Source organism: Tachyglossus aculeatus, chromosome 24 (assembly GCF_015852505.1).
Source record: "Tachyglossus aculeatus isolate mTacAcu1 chromosome 24, mTacAcu1.pri, whole genome shotgun sequence".
Taxonomy (NCBI): domain Eukaryota; kingdom Metazoa; phylum Chordata; class Mammalia; order Monotremata; family Tachyglossidae; genus Tachyglossus; species Tachyglossus aculeatus.
The window spans coordinates 29,193,867-29,211,988 of NC_052089.1; the positions used below are offsets into that span (position 1 = coordinate 29,193,867).

Here is an 18,122-nt window from a genome sequence, read left to right on the forward strand (position 1 = left end):
TACCCAACAGTGGGCTCACAGTCTAGAAGGGAACAGAGAAGAAAACATAGTAACAAAATAAAATAAATAGAATAAATATGTACAAATAAAATAGAGTAATAAATACGTACAAACATATATACATACGTACATGTCCTTCTTTTCCGTCTTCCTATCTGCAAATAACTCAGCACCCATCTTCCCTGCTCAACTATAAACTCCGTAAGGGCAAGGATCATGCCTAATTGGTTGTGCTCTCCCTAGTGCTTTGAATTTTGCTTCGTTAATTGTGCTCTCCCTGGTGCTTATTAATAGTGCTCTGCACTCAATGGATTGATTGAGAGCTCTCAATCATTCACTCATTCAATCGTGATTATTGAGCGCTTACTGCGTGCAGGGCACTGTACTAAGCGCTTGGAAAGTACAATTCGGCAACAAATAGAGACAATCCCTACCCAACAACAGGCTCACAGTCTACAAGGGGTAAAAATGAAGCACTTACTATGTGCCAAGCACCCTTCCAAGTCCTGGGGGAGAGACAAGGTTATCGGGTACAATCATTAGTCACGTCCTTTGATCTGCCGGATGCCTGCGACAGTGTGGTTTCCTGGGTATCTTGGGTTGTGCGTTTAATTTATCCGGGCTCTTCCCAACGTGGCACCGGGCACCCGGCACCCTCACCGTCACCCATCCGGGTCGCCCGCCCACGGGTCTGGGGAAGGGTGGGAGTGTCCGTCTCCAACTTTCCTCGTGGTAGCCGCCTCTAGCCGTCTCGGGGGTTTCGAAAACTCCTCATCTCCACGCTTGCCGAAACTGCTCATTATGGCTTTTGGGTAGGAAAAGAGTCCGTGTTGAGCGAATGGGGTGAGTGGACACACCAAAAAAGGAGCCCCGAGGGATCACAAAAACGCTTCAGAAGACGTGGTTTAAGCTGAACGACTGAAGATCAGTCCCCCAGACTCTCATTTTTTACAAGCCTTAGTGGAGGTCACATTGATCAATCTGAAAAATTGTAATCCACTAGTCCCTAGTATTAATCAAGATCCTGAACAGAATGGGATGTAGCGCATCCAGCTTCCTTTTACGGGGGATATATATCTTCGTGCCTATCTCCCCAGGTACCTGCCTGTCCATATCCAACCATGTCCTCTGACTTGAAAGCACTCACCCCCCCTAAATCTGCCTTGCCTTAAATTTCTCAGAGTCGGGAGTTACTGTTCTCAGTCAATCGTATTTATTGAGCGCTTACTGTGTGCAGAGCACTGTACTAAGCGCTTAGTACAGCAACAGAGAGGCCCGAATGGCCCCATGGAGGTTTGCCGGTCACTGATGTCAGCCTTTAGTTTCTTTAGCGGCCATATGCCACTTTGGAAAAAAAGGTTGCTCTGAGACTAGACTGTCCCTTTTGGTTTTCTACCCCAATCAGGCTTCCAATTGATAACGGAGGGTCAGGGGCCCTCTTTCTCCAGGTTTCTGATGATGGTGAACAAAATTTGTAATAATAATAATAATAATTAGGGTACTTGCTAAGCATTTACCATGTTCCAAGTGCTGGGGTAGAAACTAGATAATGAGGTTGGTTACAGACCCCCGCCCCACCTGGGCTCTAATCTGAGAAGTGGGGAACAGAGGGGCTTAATCCCCATTTTACTGCAGGTGAGGAAACAGGCCTAGAGAAGGTAAATGACTTAGCCAAGGTCACCCAGCAGGCAAATGGCAGAGCCAGAATTAGGACCCAGGTCCCCCGCCTCTCAGGCCCGGGCCCTTCCCACTAGGCTGCCAGGCTGCTTCTCCAATTCTTCTAGGTAGCGTGTCTTCGTACAGGGTGAAATCCTCCGGCAGACCATAAAATGTGCTTTTGGTTTTTAGAGATGGCTTTTGTAAAAAAAAAATAAAAAAGAAAGAAAGAAAAAAAAGAAAAAAAAAGGAAAGAAAGAAAAATTGTCCATTTTGGAGCCGTCAGTAGCTAGTGTGAGGCTCCTGTCATGATTACTGCCGTGGTCTCTGTGGAGGGCATGGAAGTGTAAATCTTCGGAAGAGCGTGCCCCATCAGGAATTGTGGGTTGGGAACAAGTGGACTTAAACATTGGATTGTTCCTAGGCTTTTGGACTCCCACATGTGGCCAGTAGTTCAACAGGTGGTAGCAGCTTTTCACTCTCTAGTTGCATTCTGGTTCCTGCTCAGACAAGTTAGGACACATCCATGCAGAGAAACCATCAGGGAAGGAGGGTTTTCCATCGTTGTGGCAGTTTTCAGGATGGTCATCGCTCCTTAGGAGGTCTCTCCACTTGGGCCTGGCAGCCGCTTTTGGTGGCTCACCCTCTCCCCTCTGTCTTTGGCAGTGGACCCACTGCTCTGGGCTACAGGTTCAAGTCCTCCCGGATGTTGTCGGTGTTGAGACTGTGTTGCGTCGTGCCCATCCAAAGCAACAGAGATGTCATCGCACTAACTCTGTGTCTGTTTTATTTTCGTTCTTTTTTTTTATTAGCTGTTTTCTCTCATGGATATGAAGCCCCCCATTTCTCGAGCAAAGATGATTCTGATTACAAAAGCTGCCATTAAAGCGATTAAGGTAAGAGTCAAGTAGCGATAGTTACTGTAGCAATTACTACATGTCACGCGCTGGGTTAAGTGCAAGATGATCAGGCTGGAGAAATCAAGTGACTTGCCCAAGGGCACCCAGCAGGCAAGTGGCAGAACCAGGCAATAGCCCCGAGGCCCCCTGACTTCCAAGCCCATACTATCTATTTCCACTCTGTTGTGCGACTTTTGAAAAGTATTATAGTTTAGTTTTCGGTATTTTACTTAGTAGGTGTGGTGGGCTTTTTTTGTCTGACAAGCTAGAGTTTTTAACCTGCCGCAAGTGGTTTTGTCAGTTATATATGATGCATTTAAGTAGCAATTAAAATTATATAATAACAATAATAATGGTATTTGTTAAGCACTTACTGTGTGCAAAGCACTGTTCTGAGTGCTGGGGTATACATATTGCTTATACAATAGAATGGTTTTTGTTTATTCATTAAACTGATGAGTTCAGTGATGAGTGCTATATCTTTTCAGCTTTACAAGCACGTAGTCCAGATTGTGGAAAAGTTCATCAAAAAGGTAACTGCACCTTTTCTAGTCAGTATTATTTGCTTTATAATTCAATGGTATGGGATATAATCCAAATGAAACTACATTTGTGTGTATATATCACCATCCACGCACACATTTTTGAAGTTCACGAGTTTTGGAAAAAAAAGCACATATTGGAGTTTTTTTAGCTTTGTATTTTACAAATTGGGCCGCGTGACCGCCCCGATCATTTTATTTTGATTAACAAGTCCCAGGTTACAGTGCTTGGCCCTCAGAGGGGAGTCAGAAAGGGTTGTCCCCCATCACCACCCAAAAAAAAAAGTATGTGGAGGCTTTCATTTATTTTTCGCTTACGGGAGAAGTTACGGATTGGGATGTCACGAGCTGTCATTCTTATGGGACTCATGTACCCCTCTGTATTCCTGTTGTTGGAGCACTGGGGAAGACTTGTGTTTCTAACCGAAAATGAGCACATGGCGACAAATTGACTCTGTCCTTGTCAGAGGCTCACTGACTGACCCAAAGCCGTTGTGCTCCCCGCCAAGCGTAACGTGGCCCCCTCGACACTTAGGGACAGATCCTTTTACTCTGCCATTATCCCCGTCTGTAATTTAGTTCACTGTCTGCCTTCCCTTCTAGACTGTCAGGTCCGTGGTAGACTCTCACCTACAAGATCTATTGTGGTGTTTTGTGCACATAGTAAGGGCTCAGTGAATACTACTGACTTGATCAGAGAAAATAAGCTTCTGGTCTTGTGTGTTTTCTCACGCTGTAACTCCCTTGTTATTTTAGTGTAAACCAGAATACAAGGTTCCAGGATTGTATGTAATTGACTCCATTGTGCGTCAGTCCCGTCACCAGTTTGGAACGGATAAGGATGTGTTTGGGCCAAGATTCTCTAAAAACATAACTGCCACATTCCAGTATTTATATCTCTGCCCTTCTGAAGATAAGGTATGTTCTCCATTTTCAGTATTTTACAGAAATTTGTCAGTGACATGAATTGGGAAGTGGATGTCTTACAGGAGGGCAAAAACGGAGGACCTTCTGGTTGAGTGAATGCTCCTCAACGTCTCTGTTTCTACCTACTATTTCATGCCTTAAATCTGTTTAGGTTGGGGGCTCAAGAGGAAGTTTATTTCTCTGGGAAACGAGAAAAAAAAATCTTTTCACTATTGGGTTAGGAAGGAGCAGCAAGAAAAGCAAAGTCTTGTAGTGTTTCCGTCCTCTCGAATAATTGTGTTAACTAGTTGGCTGGCATTGTCCAAACTGGACCCGCACAGCTTCCAGCGGATGTCTCCCTGGATCAGTAACCGACCTTCTTGTCCATTTCTTTCTCCTTGACTTCATCTGACAGTACTAGTAGTAGTAAGAATCATTATGTGGTGTTTACTGAGCGCAGAGCACCGTGCTCTGTGCTGGTTAAGTTTACAGGTGTGGCAATTAGGCGCAGTCCCTGATCCTCACAATCTAAGAGGATAAGCCTGGAGACGGGACTAGAGACAGAGTCGTGAAGAGAGTGGAAGCCAAATAGTAAGCCCACCTAAAGAGAAGTTAACACGGTTCTAATGGATAGAGCATGAGTCTGGGAGTCGGAAGGATCTGAGTTCTAATTCCGGCTCTGCCGCTTGTGTGCGGTCTGACCTCGGGCAGTCACTTCACTTCTCTGTGCCACAGAGCCTGGGAGCTGGTTTTAGCTTTCATTTTTCTCCATCCCTCCAGGATCAGGCCCAGGGAATCCTCTTTTCCCCTCAGAACGTTTGGGGAAATCTTCCTACTATGTGTCAAGCATCGTTCTAAGCGCTGGGGTACACATCAAGCTAATTAGGTTGGACTCAGTCCCGCATGGGGGCTCAGAGTTTGTCAGAGGAAGAACATTTTATAGTTGAGGAAATTGAGTCCCAGAGAAGGTGTGACTTGACCGAGGTCCCACAGCAAGCGATTGGTAGAGTTGGGATTAGAAACGAGGGCCTCTCAGGCCGGTTCTCTTTCTCTCTCTCTATTCTTACCTTTGCCCCTGTTGAATCCGGGACCTACACTTCCATCTGTGGCTCCCTCGGTCCGGGCTAGCCCTGCGGCTCTTACCACCTGAAGCCTAAAACCTCAGTTGGACCAAAGAAAACCCGAACGGCCGAACGATCTTCCCCTTGATGACTTTCTTCGCCCCACCTTCTCATCCCCTGCGGCACTCATCTGTCGACTCTTTTTTCCCGAGTCGGTTTGAACTCCGGTTGTCTTCTCTGAAGCCCAACGGCCAGATCCCCGGGCATCACAAAATTGGATCCAGGCCCCCTTCTTGGCGATCAGCCAGATCGCTCCCTTCATTTCAGAATGGCAGTGGGTTACTGAGGTCATCTTCCTCACCGGCCCTTAGTAGTACGGGGGGACAGCGTCTACCGATGGTATTTAGGAAACATTTGCCCTGTGCCCAGCACTGGGGTAGGAGCAAGATCCTCCAGTCGGACACGGTCTCTGTCCCTTAGGAGAGCTCACAGCGCAAGACGCAGGAAGAGCAGGGATCTTCTGCCCATTTTACAGATGGGGGGAACCGAGTCACAGGGAAATTAAGTGACTTGACCCCGTTCACACAGCAAGTAGGTTAGGGAGCCGGGATTAGAACCCAGATGTTTCGACCCCGAGGCCCTCTGCCCTGTCCACTAGACCTCGCTGCAAGAGCTGTGGAAGGACAGGGAGAGGCCCCATGTTTTCGACTGAGAGTGTTGAAGGGGATTGTGGCTCCCGTCCACCCCAGGGCTGGAGCTCTCCATTCGCTTTTCTGGTAGATGTTGATATTTTCATGTGTGTGGGGGATGGCGGTGGGGGCGGGTGCTGGTGGGAGTGCTTGGCTGGTCAAAGATTTTTACTAGAGCGCGCTGCTTTTCTCCCAAATGCACGCTTAAATACTATCAATGGTATTTACTGTCACTGTGTGCAGAGCACTGTCCTAAGTGCTTGGGAGCATAAAGTAGAACACTACTATATATCATGAAGTGAAACATTGATCTAGCAGCTCAGTTAACATTCGATGGGTTTGTTAGATTTCGGCGTTTTAAATTTGGAATGCATTGAAACGTTATTCTTTTCGATGAGTATTGTCCAGGAATGTAATTTCTCCCTTATTTCGACAGAGTAAAATAGTTCGCGTCTTGAACCTTTGGCAGAAGAATGGAGTGTTTAAAATTGAGATTATTCAGCCACTTCTGGACATGGCAGCGGGAGCTAGCAGTGCGGCTCCAGTGGCTGAAAACGCCACCAACAATGAAGGTAGTTCTCCGGTCTTAATCTGTACATTTAGCTGGCGGGTTTGAGCAAAGGGCAGCACCGTTCGTGAAATACTCTTTCCGAGCCAGAACAAATGAGCCTGAAATGGCCAAGCCTGGAGATTTCTATCAGAAGCACGAGCTAGTGGCTGAAATGGGGTTGTGAGCCAGAGGCTTAATGATTTCTTTGCAGAAGCAGGGAGACCAGGGAAGTGTCGTCAGTCAAAGCTTGCGCCTTTGACCGAGCAACGTTGTAGAGCTGGGAGCCGTCAGCTTCTCCCGCCTGTGGGTTTCTAGTTTTCTTCCCACCTGGATGAGCCATTCCCGGGCTGAGGGTATGACCGTGACCCCGCAGCAGTCACTCGTGCATTCATTGTCAGTCAGTCTTATTTGAGCGCTTACTGTCCGCGGTGCACGGTATTAAGCGCTTGGGAGAATACACTGTAACAATAAACGGACACATCCCCGGTCGTTGGGAATGGTGCGGAGCCGCCTTGTTCGACTGGCCGCCTCCTGCCACCTCCCATCGTCGAGCAAGGTATGAGGTTCCCACAGCGGCGAGAGAGGACGCCGGGATACCCGCCTACCTTTGTCTGACAGATGTTCCGGCCAAGTGTAACCAGCTTGGAGCACAGAGGAAATGGGACCCAGTGGAATGGCCAGATTGGCACCAATTTTCCCCGCCTTGCCCCTCCTTGGGGCCATGAGCACAGAAGGACTAGATGAGGCATTAGCAGGCGGCAGGGGTGTGGGGAAACATGCCAGAGTCCATGCCTTTATTAATAATAATATTAATAATAGTAACGGTATTAAGCGCTTACTGTGTGCAAAGAACTGTTCTAAGCTGGCTGGGGAGGTTACAAGGTGATCAGGTGTCCCACGGGGGGCTCACAGTTTTAATCCCCATTTTCCAGATGAGGTAACTGAGGCCCAGAGAAGTGAAGTGACTTGCCCAAAGTCACACAGCTGACAGTTGGCAGAGCCGGAATTTGAACCCATGACCTCTGACTCCACTTTCCACTGAGCCACGCTGTTTCAGCCGTTGGTCTCTGAGACATTTTCCCCGGGGCCAAAGCTCTCCATCCGTCACTTTCTTCCTCGGCTTCCTTCGCCCCTACCCCAGCAGAGGCACACGATGGATGGGGAGAGGACTGGGGGCCGGGGGCCGGAGCTCCCCGGGGCCAGGTTGGGGTGCAGAGTCTGGCGCTGCGGGAAAAGCCCTAATCTGTGGCTCTTGTACGGCGGGGCCGTCATTGCCCCTGGAGTTAAGGAAACTGTGAATGGAGAGGATAAGATGGGCTCCTTTGGAGGAGACGGTAGGTTGACGTGGGGCTGCGGGGGGCGGGGAGGGTAAGGGGCGCCTGAGTGGAGCAGGCTGGTCAAGGCAGCCCTCACGTATCCCTGTCGGGGCCGTGGACCTTCTTTTGAAAGCGGTGATCTCTAACTTGGTTTCCCCGTAGGGTCACCGCCACCACCGATCAAAGTTTCTTCAGAGCCTCCTCCGGTCACTACAAATTCGGTACCTAACGTGCCACAGTTACCTAGTTCTGATGCCTTTGCAGCCGTGGCCCAGCTGTTCCAGTCAACTCAAGGGCAGCAGGTAAGTTAATTCGAAACAGAAATGTTGGGGTTAAACCGTTTCTAGGGTTCAGTGATCCCCTGGACCTGTATCACCGTATAGGGCAGAAACCTGGGTTTGGACCACCCCCTTCTCAATCTGAAGGTGTGACTCTGTGGTAGGGTTAGTCCACGGCTTAGTAGTGTGTCCTGGGCTTATAATTCATTCAGTCAGTCAGTCGTATTTATTGAGCGCTTACTGTCTGCAGAGCACTGCACTAAGCGCTTGGGAAGTACAAGTTGGCAACATATAGAGACGGTCCCTACCCAACAACGGGCTCATGGTCTAGAAGGGGGAGACAGACAACAAAACAGAACATGTGGACAGGTGTCAGTCGTCAGAACAAATAGAATTAAAGCCAAGTTCATTCATTCATTCAGTGGTATTTATTGAGTGCTTACTGTGTGCAGAGCACTGTACTAAGCTCTTGGGAAGTACAAGCTGGCGACATATAGAGATCGTCCCTACCCGACAGTGGGCCCACAGTCTAGAAGGGGGAAACAGACAACAAAACAAAGCATGTGGACACGTGTCAAGTCATCAGAATAAATAGAATTAAAGCTAAATGCTTTAACAAAATAAATAGAATAGTAAATATGTACAAGTAAAATAAATAGAGTAATAATTCTGTGCAAACATATATACAGGTGCTGTGGGGAGCGGAAGGAGATAGGGTGAGGGGGATGGGGAGGAGGAGAGGAAAAGGGGGGCTCAGTCTGGGAAGGCCTCTTGCAGGAGGTGAGTTCTCAGTAGGGCCTTGTAGGGAGGAAGAGAGCGAGCTTGGCGGATATGTGGAGGGAGGGCATTCCGGGCCCGGGGGAGGACGTGGGCCGGGGGTCGACAGCGGGACGGGCGAAAACGAGGTACGGTGACGAGGTTAGCAGCAGAGGAGCGGAGGGTGTGGGCTGGGCTGGAGAAGGAGAGAAGGGAGGTGAGGTAGGAGGGAATTACAATGCCTGGCACATAGTAAGCGTTTAACAAAGGCCATAAAAAAAAGAAGAAAGGGGTGGGGAGGAAAGGTTTTGGGACTACAAGCAGGCCAAGACCCTGAGCTTCCGAACCTGAGGGTGGCATGAGGAGAGAAAGGGAAAAGGACCCCCTTAATAATCTCCAGGGAGCATTTTGCCCTTTTTCAGAATAAACCCTCCCTCCATCAAACAGCCAAGTGTTTTTTGAGTTGACTTTGTTGGAAATCTGTGGGCACACGGAAGATATCACTGAGAAAAATCGCTTCCTCCCTGCCCAGTCCTCAGCTAGTCCTTGCCGCTCCTCTCCTTCACTTGTCTGCTGTGTGACAGTGGACAAGCTACTTGACTTCTCTGTGCCTCAGTTCCCTTATGTGTAAAATGGGGATTAAGACTGGGAGGCCCATATGGGACAGGAACAGTGTCCAACCCGATTTGCTTGTATGTACCCTTGCACTCAGTACAGTTCCTGGCAAATGGTAAGTGCTAAACAAATACCACAGTTAGTATTCCCCACTCACGAGGGAACCCAAGGGCCTGCCAGTTCTGAATTCAAATTTCTGTGAAGATGCCCCCCCCTCCAAATCCAATGGGACATTTCCCCTTGCTTTCAATTAGTACCGTTCTTTCATTTCTCTTTATCGGTAAATCAGCTGTTGAAATGGAACAGTGCAACAGAATGTAACTTCCCTCTATACTTTAAGTTCCCTGTGGTCTGGGAACTGGCCTCCTCGCTTGGTTATATCATACTTGCCCGAGTGCTTAGTACAGTGCTCTGTACCCAGTAAGCGCTCGTTAAATGCGATTTATTGATGGACTCTCTCCGTCTTGGGTAAGCTTCAGCAGATTCTTCAGACGTTTCAGCAACCCCCAAAGCCCCAATCTCCGGCCATCGATAGTTCTGTAATGGCTCAGGTCCAAGCTATAACCGCTCAATTGAAGACCGCCACAGCTCAGCCGGAACCCAGAGCTGCTTTCCCCCAACCTGAACAGAAAACTACATTTGATAAGGTGGGTGTTGTCTACCTTCCTCACTTGAGTACCCATCTGCTGCCATGGCACTTGCGATCTTAGACTTTTCTCTCTCCTCTCTGTCTCGATCCCCTCCCGTTCCCTGTCATTCCCACCATTCCTTCTCTTGGCTCCCCCAACCCTGACCACCTGTCCTCCCCACGACATTCTGGAGTCTCCATGTCTCAGAGTCTGTAACGATTGGTGTCAGCGTGGGTCTTCCTGGATTTAACGATGTTGTACGTTTGCATTCCTTTCCCCACAAATCGGTGCCAGAGAAGTAAATCCCCATTATTCTTTGGTACAAGTGGAGTCTGTCTCGATTGAAAAAATCATTTTCTGGCCCGAGATCCGCTTCGGGAGCCCCTCTGCTAAAGACCTTCTAGATCCCTGCCTCTGCTAAAGCTGATGTCTGCCAGGATACTTGTCGAATCCACACAATTTCCCCAGAGTTTTCAAAGAATAAGTTAGTATGAAGGAGTAAGCAACGGACTGAGAGATGCTCGTATGTTTCAGAAGCTGCTTGATCGATTTGACTATGACGATGAGCCAGAAGCCACCGAAGAGTCGAAGAAGGAGGATTCTGCTCCGTCTCCTTCTCTGTCTCAGCCGCCGTTGTGAGTAATTATCTGCTGCTCTTTCAATGAGAGTTGTGTACTAGTGCATTGAAAGGCTTTTTTTTTTAAGTTTGCAAAAGAAACGATTGGCGGTATTCATTGAGTGTGCTTACTGTACCCAGAGCATGTACTGAGCTCTTAGGCATTACCGACAGAGTTAAGGCACAGTCCTTGCCTTCAAGGAGCTTACGATCTAAAGGGGATTGCCGGGGGAGCAGCGGACACATGGTAGTTTTAGTTACCGGAAGTAGGAGCGAGGGTAAGGATGCTACTGGAGTGATAGATGATTAAGCCTTCTGTCGATTATTACTGTTTATTATAAGTAATAATTAACAGTAATTGTGGTGTTTAAGTGCTGCGTGCCAAGCACTCTACTAAGCGCCGGGGTAGATAGAGGATCATATTGGACACAGTCCCTGTTCCACATGGTGCTTGTGGTCTTAATCCCCGTTTTGCAGGTGAGTTGTTATTATTATTATAAACTGAGGGCCAGCGAAGTGAAGTGATTTGCCTGCGGTCACACAGCAGGAAAATGGCAGAGCCGGAATGAAAACCCGGGTCCTCTGCATCCCAGGCCCGTGCTCTTTCCACTTGGCCACTGTGCTCCCCCTGGGGCACGTAGACGCGTAGAGGAGCGGCTCATTGTCAAGAACGGGCAAGACTTTTTCCCCCCCGCGGGACCCGTTGATTGACAGCTGGAGTGCCCGCAGCCCAGTGCCGGTTCCGTGCCCTAGACCGTCAGGCTTCCCAATTAGGCCTGTCGGTCTCAAGGAACGCCTAGGCGGTTCCTCACTCAGAAACGTGGCCGAGCGGATAGAGCCACGGGCCTGGGAATCAGAAGGACCTGAGTTCTAATCCTGGCTCCGACACTTGGCTGCTGTGTGGCCTTGGGCAAGTCACTTCAATTCTCTGTGCCTGAGTGACCTCATCTGTGAAATGGGGATGAAGACTGTGAGCCCCTTGCGGGACACGACTGTGTCCAACCTGATTACCTTGTATCTACTGCGGGGCTTAGTACGGTGCCTGGCACGTAGTGAATGCTTAACAGATACCATGCAAAAAAAAAAGTTAATCCCTCATTTTTCCAAACTCTTTCCTAGTGGATTTGCAGGAGATGGCCTGCAGCAGCCGGCATATTCCCAGCTCCCGGCTGTGGATCCTTTTCAGCAACGATTGGTGGGGATGCAGCAGGATGCTACGCGCCAACAGGCACGTTACAATCTACAGCTGCGTGTGTCCGTGTGTATTTGTGCGTGTGTTTTCCGAGTGTGCCCCTGCTTGCATGTACCTGTTTCCCCCTTCCCTAAAGCCTGCCAAAAAATGACGGTATGGAAGGTGTCGAGTGCAAGTGGACTAAATAGTCTCTCTGGGACTGACCCCAGAAGAGTTTAAGTTCTGTGGCTGAACCCCAGTTCTCAGTTGGGGACTTTCTTCTTAATTTCTTGGGCTCTGGGGTCTTGGGTCTGGAACCTTAGGTGGGGCAGGTGCGGTGGTCTTTAGTGGCTATTTCAGTGAAAGCACCATAGACCTAGCACCCGAGGTGAAAAGTAATCATGCGTCAAGGAAGTGCATTTCATCTTCTAGACTGTGAGCCCGCTGTTGGGTAGGGACCGTCTCTATATGTTGCCAACTTGTACTTCCCAAGCGCTGAGTACAGTGCTCTGCACACAGTAAGCGCTCAGTAAATACGATTGAATGAATTTATAAATGTTTTAGAAACCTGGACTCAATCAGTAAATGGTATTTACTGAGCCCTTAATCTGTGCAGCGCATGGTTCTGAGTCCTTGGGAGAGTACAGTGCAGCGGAGTTGGTAGGCACATTGGCTGCCCACAAGGAGCTTACAGTCTAGCAGGGGAGGGAGAGATTAAAATGGAGAGCTAAACTATGGCCGCGTACTTAAGCGCTATGGGGCTGAGAGTGGGTTTAATATCAAAGGTTAACGGACAGAGACCCAAGTGCTTAGGTGAAGCAAAAGGGAATTAATCATGTTGTTTGACGTAGCCTGGACGATCGAATTAGGTCTCCCTCCCCGACAATCACAGACACCGAGTCTCTTGAGCCTTAAGTTGCAGTAAAGACTCAACTTCAGTCAATCAGCTGATGGTATTGAGTGCTTACAAGTGTGCAGAGCACTGTACTAAGCGGTTGGGAGGGTACAGTATAACAGACACATTCCCGGCCCATAATGAGCTCCCAGTCTAGGCGGGGGGATAGACGTCATCAAGAAAGAAACTGCAGGTATACTTGTCACAAAGCCTTTCTCATAGCAGCCATAGAGCCTGGCTGTGCTTCGTAGACCTTTGCGGTCTGTCTCCTGGGACGGAAGCAGGCCACTCACTGGAGATGTCAAAAAATAATGGTTCTAGATCGGGCTTGCGGTGCCCAGTGAGGATTCACGTGTTCTTCTGGGCCGGCGATACCCGCCTCTCCTTCCTGTTAGGAAGTGCTTAATTTGGGCCTTGTCGGCTATCCCAAAGTTTCACTTGCTTTGTGTGTAAATAATTGCTGGCTGTTTGAAGGTGATGCCTTTGAATATTGTCGTGCAGCTTTTCTTGGTCTCGAGGTGAACTTGAAGTAAATTTGTTCACCCGAAACTACTGTAAATTTTTCACCATCTGGATTGGTTGGGTTTATGCCCTTGAGGCCCTTGGTCTGATCTGCCCGTCGTGTCTTTTTGAAACCAAGGTGCCCCTGCCCCCGAACGGACAGATGCCGGGATTTGGCCTGCTCCCTACGCCTCCGTTTCCTTCCATGGCTCAGCCTGCGGTGCCCGCGACCCCCCAGGTCCAGCAGTCGTTCCAAGCGCCATTCCAGGCACCGAGCGAACCGCAGGCGCAGAAAGCTCATCAACAGGTGAGCTCCCATCGTGTCAGGTGGTGGGCTCTGGGCAGGGATGGCTCCTGTGCTTGTTTCCAATGAACAGCCACCTGGTGTCCGTGTCTTCGATTTAAGAAAGAGTTGAATTGGATCTGTGTGTGCGTGTGCAATGTTCCGTGTCACGGATGAGGTGGATAGGTGGAAATGGTCTTTCTCAGGATGCAAAACAGACAGATTTCAGGACTTGGTTTTGGAAAGGAACCTCTTGTTAATTTCCACTCCCTGGAGCGAGTGAGGAAGAGCTTCCTAAGCTTGAAATGAGCTGAAGCGTTTTCTTCCTTGCTGACAGTTGCCAAGGAACCGGGCTCTGGGCCGATCCTGTGAGAAGTGGTTTTGGAAGGGCGGGGGGTGTTGGCCAGGCCTTGAGCACCTGTTCTCATACGGGGGGTCTTTTCCACTCCCACATCTCATTAAATTAAATACTTTTTAGGAGATGGAAGTTGAACAGCCATGTAATCAAGAAGTCAAACGTCACGTGTCTGACAGCAGGAAGTCGAGATCTAGGTCGGCGTCCAGGTGAGTAACAGATGTGTCTGGGGAGCGGTGACTGCCGTGTGAGATGAGAAAACCCAGCGGCCTCCTCTCCAGGAGGAGACCCAAGTGGTTCTCCAAATGTGGAGCATTGGCCAAGAGGATCCTCAATCTCAAATGGTTCGCTAAGAATTTCCAGTTGCGACTTGCGGGAGAGGAGTGAAGAATGAAGAATTCCATTTGAAATGGTGTTTGAATACCTGGGCAAAGCCACTATGCTCTAAACTTGGGGAGTTGGGCAAGAGAATCAGTGGACACCCACCTGTGTTAAGAGGCTGTTTTGTAGCCATTTGACGTAATGATGTTGACAGATTTTAATATAACGGGGAAGAGTCAGAAGACTTCCCCTCAACTAAGACCACCTCGTCGACCTAGTTGCTCTGATGACGAGCAGAGCGCTCAACGGCATGATGTTGGGATTCAGGACCGCCTCGTTTGAGACGCGAACCGTTATCTACCCGGGGGCTTAAATGGTCTGGGATGACTTGGAACTGACCCCCGTCCCGAAGCCTCATTGAAATGAGTTCCCGCAGCTCTGCCCTGAGGATTGGCGAGCTCACAGAGAGGAGGAAGGAACCTCGTCGTGTCTCTGTCAATATATTTTTTGTTGTTGTTGTTCAGGTCTCCAAAGAGGAGGCGATCCAGGTCGGGTTCTAGATCGCGGAGGTCCCGTCACAGACGTTCTCGCTCCCGGTCCCGGGACAGGCGCCGTCACTCTCCGAGATCTCGCTCCCAGGAGAGGCGGGAGCGAGAGAAAGAGCGTGAACGCCGGCAGAAAGGGCTTCCTCCCATCAAAGCAGAAACCGCCAGTGGTAAGCGGGTCACCACCCCCTGGTTCCCTGCAGTTAGTGGGCGGGCGATCCCTTGTGGAAGCTGCTTCAGCGTCTTCCCCCGAGAATGAGGATATTGCCTCTGTTGGTGAACCCTCACGTCCAGTCGCCAGCCAGGCCAAGATCAGTTGATGATGTGTGTCGGATCGAATTTTAGCCTTCAAATTGCCTGGTTCTGGGTCCTGTTGTGCAGAGACCCCAGATCACGAGTTGAGATGGTGGATCGGGGGGTGTGTGGGCGTGTGGTCGCCCTCCAACCCAAAAGTTAATCCCGACTCTGCCACGTGTCTGCTGTGTGACCTTGGGCGGGTCACTTCACTTCTCTGTGCCTCAGTTCCCTCATCAATCAATCAATCAATCGTATTTATTGAGCGCTTACTGTGTGCAGAGCACTGTACTAAGCGCTTGGGAAGTACAAGTTGGCAACATATAGAGACAGTCCCTACCCAACAGTGGGCTCACAGTCTAAAAGGGGGAGACAGAGAACAAAACCAAACATACTAACAAAATAAAATAAATAGAAAACAGTCCCTGCTGCTGGCCTGTCAGAAGTGTCCCTGCAAGGCCAGTGTTCCGATCGACTTCACTGGATTCCCCCGTTGCAAGAATGGGGATTAAGACTGCGCGCCTCACGCGGGACAACCCGATTACCTTGTATCTACCTCAGTGCTGAGAACAGTGCTTGGCACATAGTAAGCGCTAAACATTGGTTATTGCCATTATGCCATTATTATTATTATTCTTCTCTGTGCTTCAGTTACCTCACTTGTAAAACGAGGATTAAGGCTGTGAGCCTCATGTGGGACAGGGACTGTCCAACCTGATTACCGTGTGTCTACCGTAGTGCTTAGAACAGTGCTTGGCACATAGTAAGTGCATGACAAATACCACTATTATCATCATTATTGTTATCATTAATCATGATAATAATAAAAAATAACAACGTGTGCACGCAGTTAAGGTTGGGCTCATGGGGGCCGGGCCCAGCAAGTTGAGGGACAGCAGGGAGCAGGCCCCTGCCCGAGGTAGCATTGTAGGAAGAGGGGATGAGGTTTGGCAGGGTGGAGGCAGGGAGGTCATCCCATGCAGGCGGTACCGGCTGGCCAAGCTGAGAGTGGCGGAGGGGAAGAGGTTGGGAATGAGGAGATATGTCCTCTTCTCTGCCCATTCCTCCATGCCTCTGCTCTGCCTTCTCCCTCCCTGCCCAGCATAAGCATTCGCGTATGGAACGGTCACGGGTGTTTCCCCGGGCCATCGGAGCCGTGGCCTGGCCGGAGCCCATGACAAAGTATCGCTAGTTGGACGGGACAGGAGGTGGCAGCCACCTGGCCGAGGACTCGGACTTGAACTTGTCGGGAAGCTAGCTAGGGAGGTGGCCCCGTTCCCCTTTTTCCGGGCCGCTTTACGGGACAGCTGGGCTTCTTAGGACATCAGTGGGCTGCACACCTGCTTCCCCGTAACGCTGGGCTTCTTAAGACATCAGTGGGCTGCACACCTGCTTCCCCGTGACGCCGTTTTAGCTTACATCACTCCCCAGTCTGCCACAGGGTCTCCGAACCAAATGGCGGTTTTGTACACAGACGGCTCCGTCTAACCCTTGTCATTCTTCCCCTGTAGTTTGTAGCACTACTCTTTGGGTCGGACAGCTGGACAAAAGAACTACGCAGCAGGATGTCGCCAGCCTTTTGGAGGAGTTTGGCCCGATTGAATCCATCAATGTGAGTTCCACCCTGCTCTCTGGATACGGCCCCTGGATTTCCCACCAGTCTGAAGTGCAGTCTCGGTCGCGAGCGTCGCAGGGAAGTCATTCCCCTTGAGCCACTTTAGAAAACCGGGGCCAAAAGGGGCTAGTTGAGGAATTTAGTGGTCAAGCTGGTCGGGCTCTGACCTGACTTGGGGGGCCCTGTTGCGATTTCCCCTGCAGCCAGACTCCCCGTGCATCTTCCTGCCCCTGCCCCGGGGGCTGATGTTACCCCATCTTCTCAGATGGCCGAATTCCCCGAGGCAATCAAGGGAGCTCACAAGTGGCCCAGGCAGAGTCTGCTCCTGCCACAGAAAGAACAACTCAGCTTTGGTATTAATCTGGTCCTTTTTGAACATTTAGTGCAGGGGCTGCAAACCATTTCTGCACGGGTGAGACGTAGGAGAGTCGCTGCCGCTCTCTTTTCACTGAGGTGTGGGATTCAGAAGCTGCCTGGACCTGGTTACTGTCAACTTGTGAAGAACTGAGTACTTGGCTATCGTATTTGCTTGGAGCTTGATTATGTTATGTTTGCCTCTTTCCCGGTGCACGTGGATAAATACCGTGGAACAGATGATTCCTCCTCGAGGTTGTGCCTACATCGTGATGGTCCACAGGCAAGATGCTTACCGGGCGTTGCAGAAACTGAGCCGGGGAAACTACAAAGTCAACCAGAAATCCATAAAGGTACAAAAATGGGTTAGATCCAGTTTTCTAAGCTTGACTTAGCGAATTAATTGCCACAGTGTAAAAACAACTCCCTGAGGGACGCCGGTAGGTCCAGCGGCCACCGTGGCCCGAGCCGTCCCCTGTGTCCACGGCAGGACTTTCGCAGCTCACCTTGCAAACGAAACTGAACCGGGCGGTGACGTTTATTTGACTTAATAGCGCACCGGTGTCGGTCACATCTCGGGGGCAGGAGCCAACGTTTGACTGGGTGTGTGTGGCCGGCCTTAGTCTGTAAGACTTATTTCTCATTTCCCCACCAGTTCGCCTCCTCTCTGGGTCGACTGGGCGCTTGGGTCTGAACCCCTTGGAGACTTCCCCCCGCCCCCAGCCCCCATGGCATTTAGGTACCTATTCTTGTGCTCTGCCGTTTCCCCGATCTATAGTTTGTGTCAGTGTCTGTCTCTCCCTCTAGACTGTGAGCTCCTTCTGGGCAGGGACCGTGCCTGCCGTCTCAATAATAATAATGGCATTTATTAAGCGCTTACTATGTGCAAAGCACTGTTCTAAGCGCTGGGGAAGATTACAAGGTGATCAGATTGTCCCACGGGGGGCTCACAGTCTTCATCCCCACTTTACAGAGGAGGTAACTGAGGCTCAGAGAAGTTAAATGACTTGCCCAAGGTCGCACAGCAGACACGTGGCGGAGCTGGGATTCGAACCCATGACCTCTGACTCCAAAGCCCGAGCTCTTTCCACTGAGCCACGCTGCTTCTCCTATTATATCTCTATTATATGGTACTCCCCCAAGTCCTCAGTTTACTTTTCTGCACACAGTAAGCACCAAGTAAATATCATTGATTGCCCGATTGATAAGACCCTGCTGTTTTTCTGCCTGGTCTGTCCCTGCATTAAGCCCATTTCTCCAATATGGAGAACCGGA

General features: G+C 49.9%; 1 protein-coding gene across 1 annotated transcript in view; it reads left to right on the forward strand.

Annotated features, from left to right (window-relative positions):
• The window catches only part of SCAF4 (SR-related CTD associated factor 4), a 48,891-nt gene that overhangs the window by 15,519 nt on the left and 15,250 nt on the right, over positions 1 to 18,122 (forward strand). Inside the window, exons 2-14 of the mRNA XM_038766218.1 lie at positions 2,469 to 2,552; positions 3,044 to 3,088; positions 3,854 to 4,015; positions 6,190 to 6,325; positions 7,782 to 7,921; positions 9,742 to 9,915; positions 10,432 to 10,532; positions 11,633 to 11,741; positions 13,220 to 13,387; positions 13,842 to 13,927; positions 14,564 to 14,754; positions 16,390 to 16,490; positions 17,087 to 17,200. Of these exons, the coding sequence (XP_038622146.1) occupies positions 2,469 to 2,552; positions 3,044 to 3,088; positions 3,854 to 4,015; positions 6,190 to 6,325; positions 7,782 to 7,921; positions 9,742 to 9,915; positions 10,432 to 10,532; positions 11,633 to 11,741; positions 13,220 to 13,387; positions 13,842 to 13,927; positions 14,564 to 14,754; positions 16,390 to 16,490; positions 17,087 to 17,200 (1,611 nt within the window). The remainder of the gene's footprint in view (positions 1 to 2,468; positions 2,553 to 3,043; positions 3,089 to 3,853; positions 4,016 to 6,189; positions 6,326 to 7,781; positions 7,922 to 9,741; positions 9,916 to 10,431; positions 10,533 to 11,632; positions 11,742 to 13,219; positions 13,388 to 13,841; positions 13,928 to 14,563; positions 14,755 to 16,389; positions 16,491 to 17,086; positions 17,201 to 18,122) is intronic.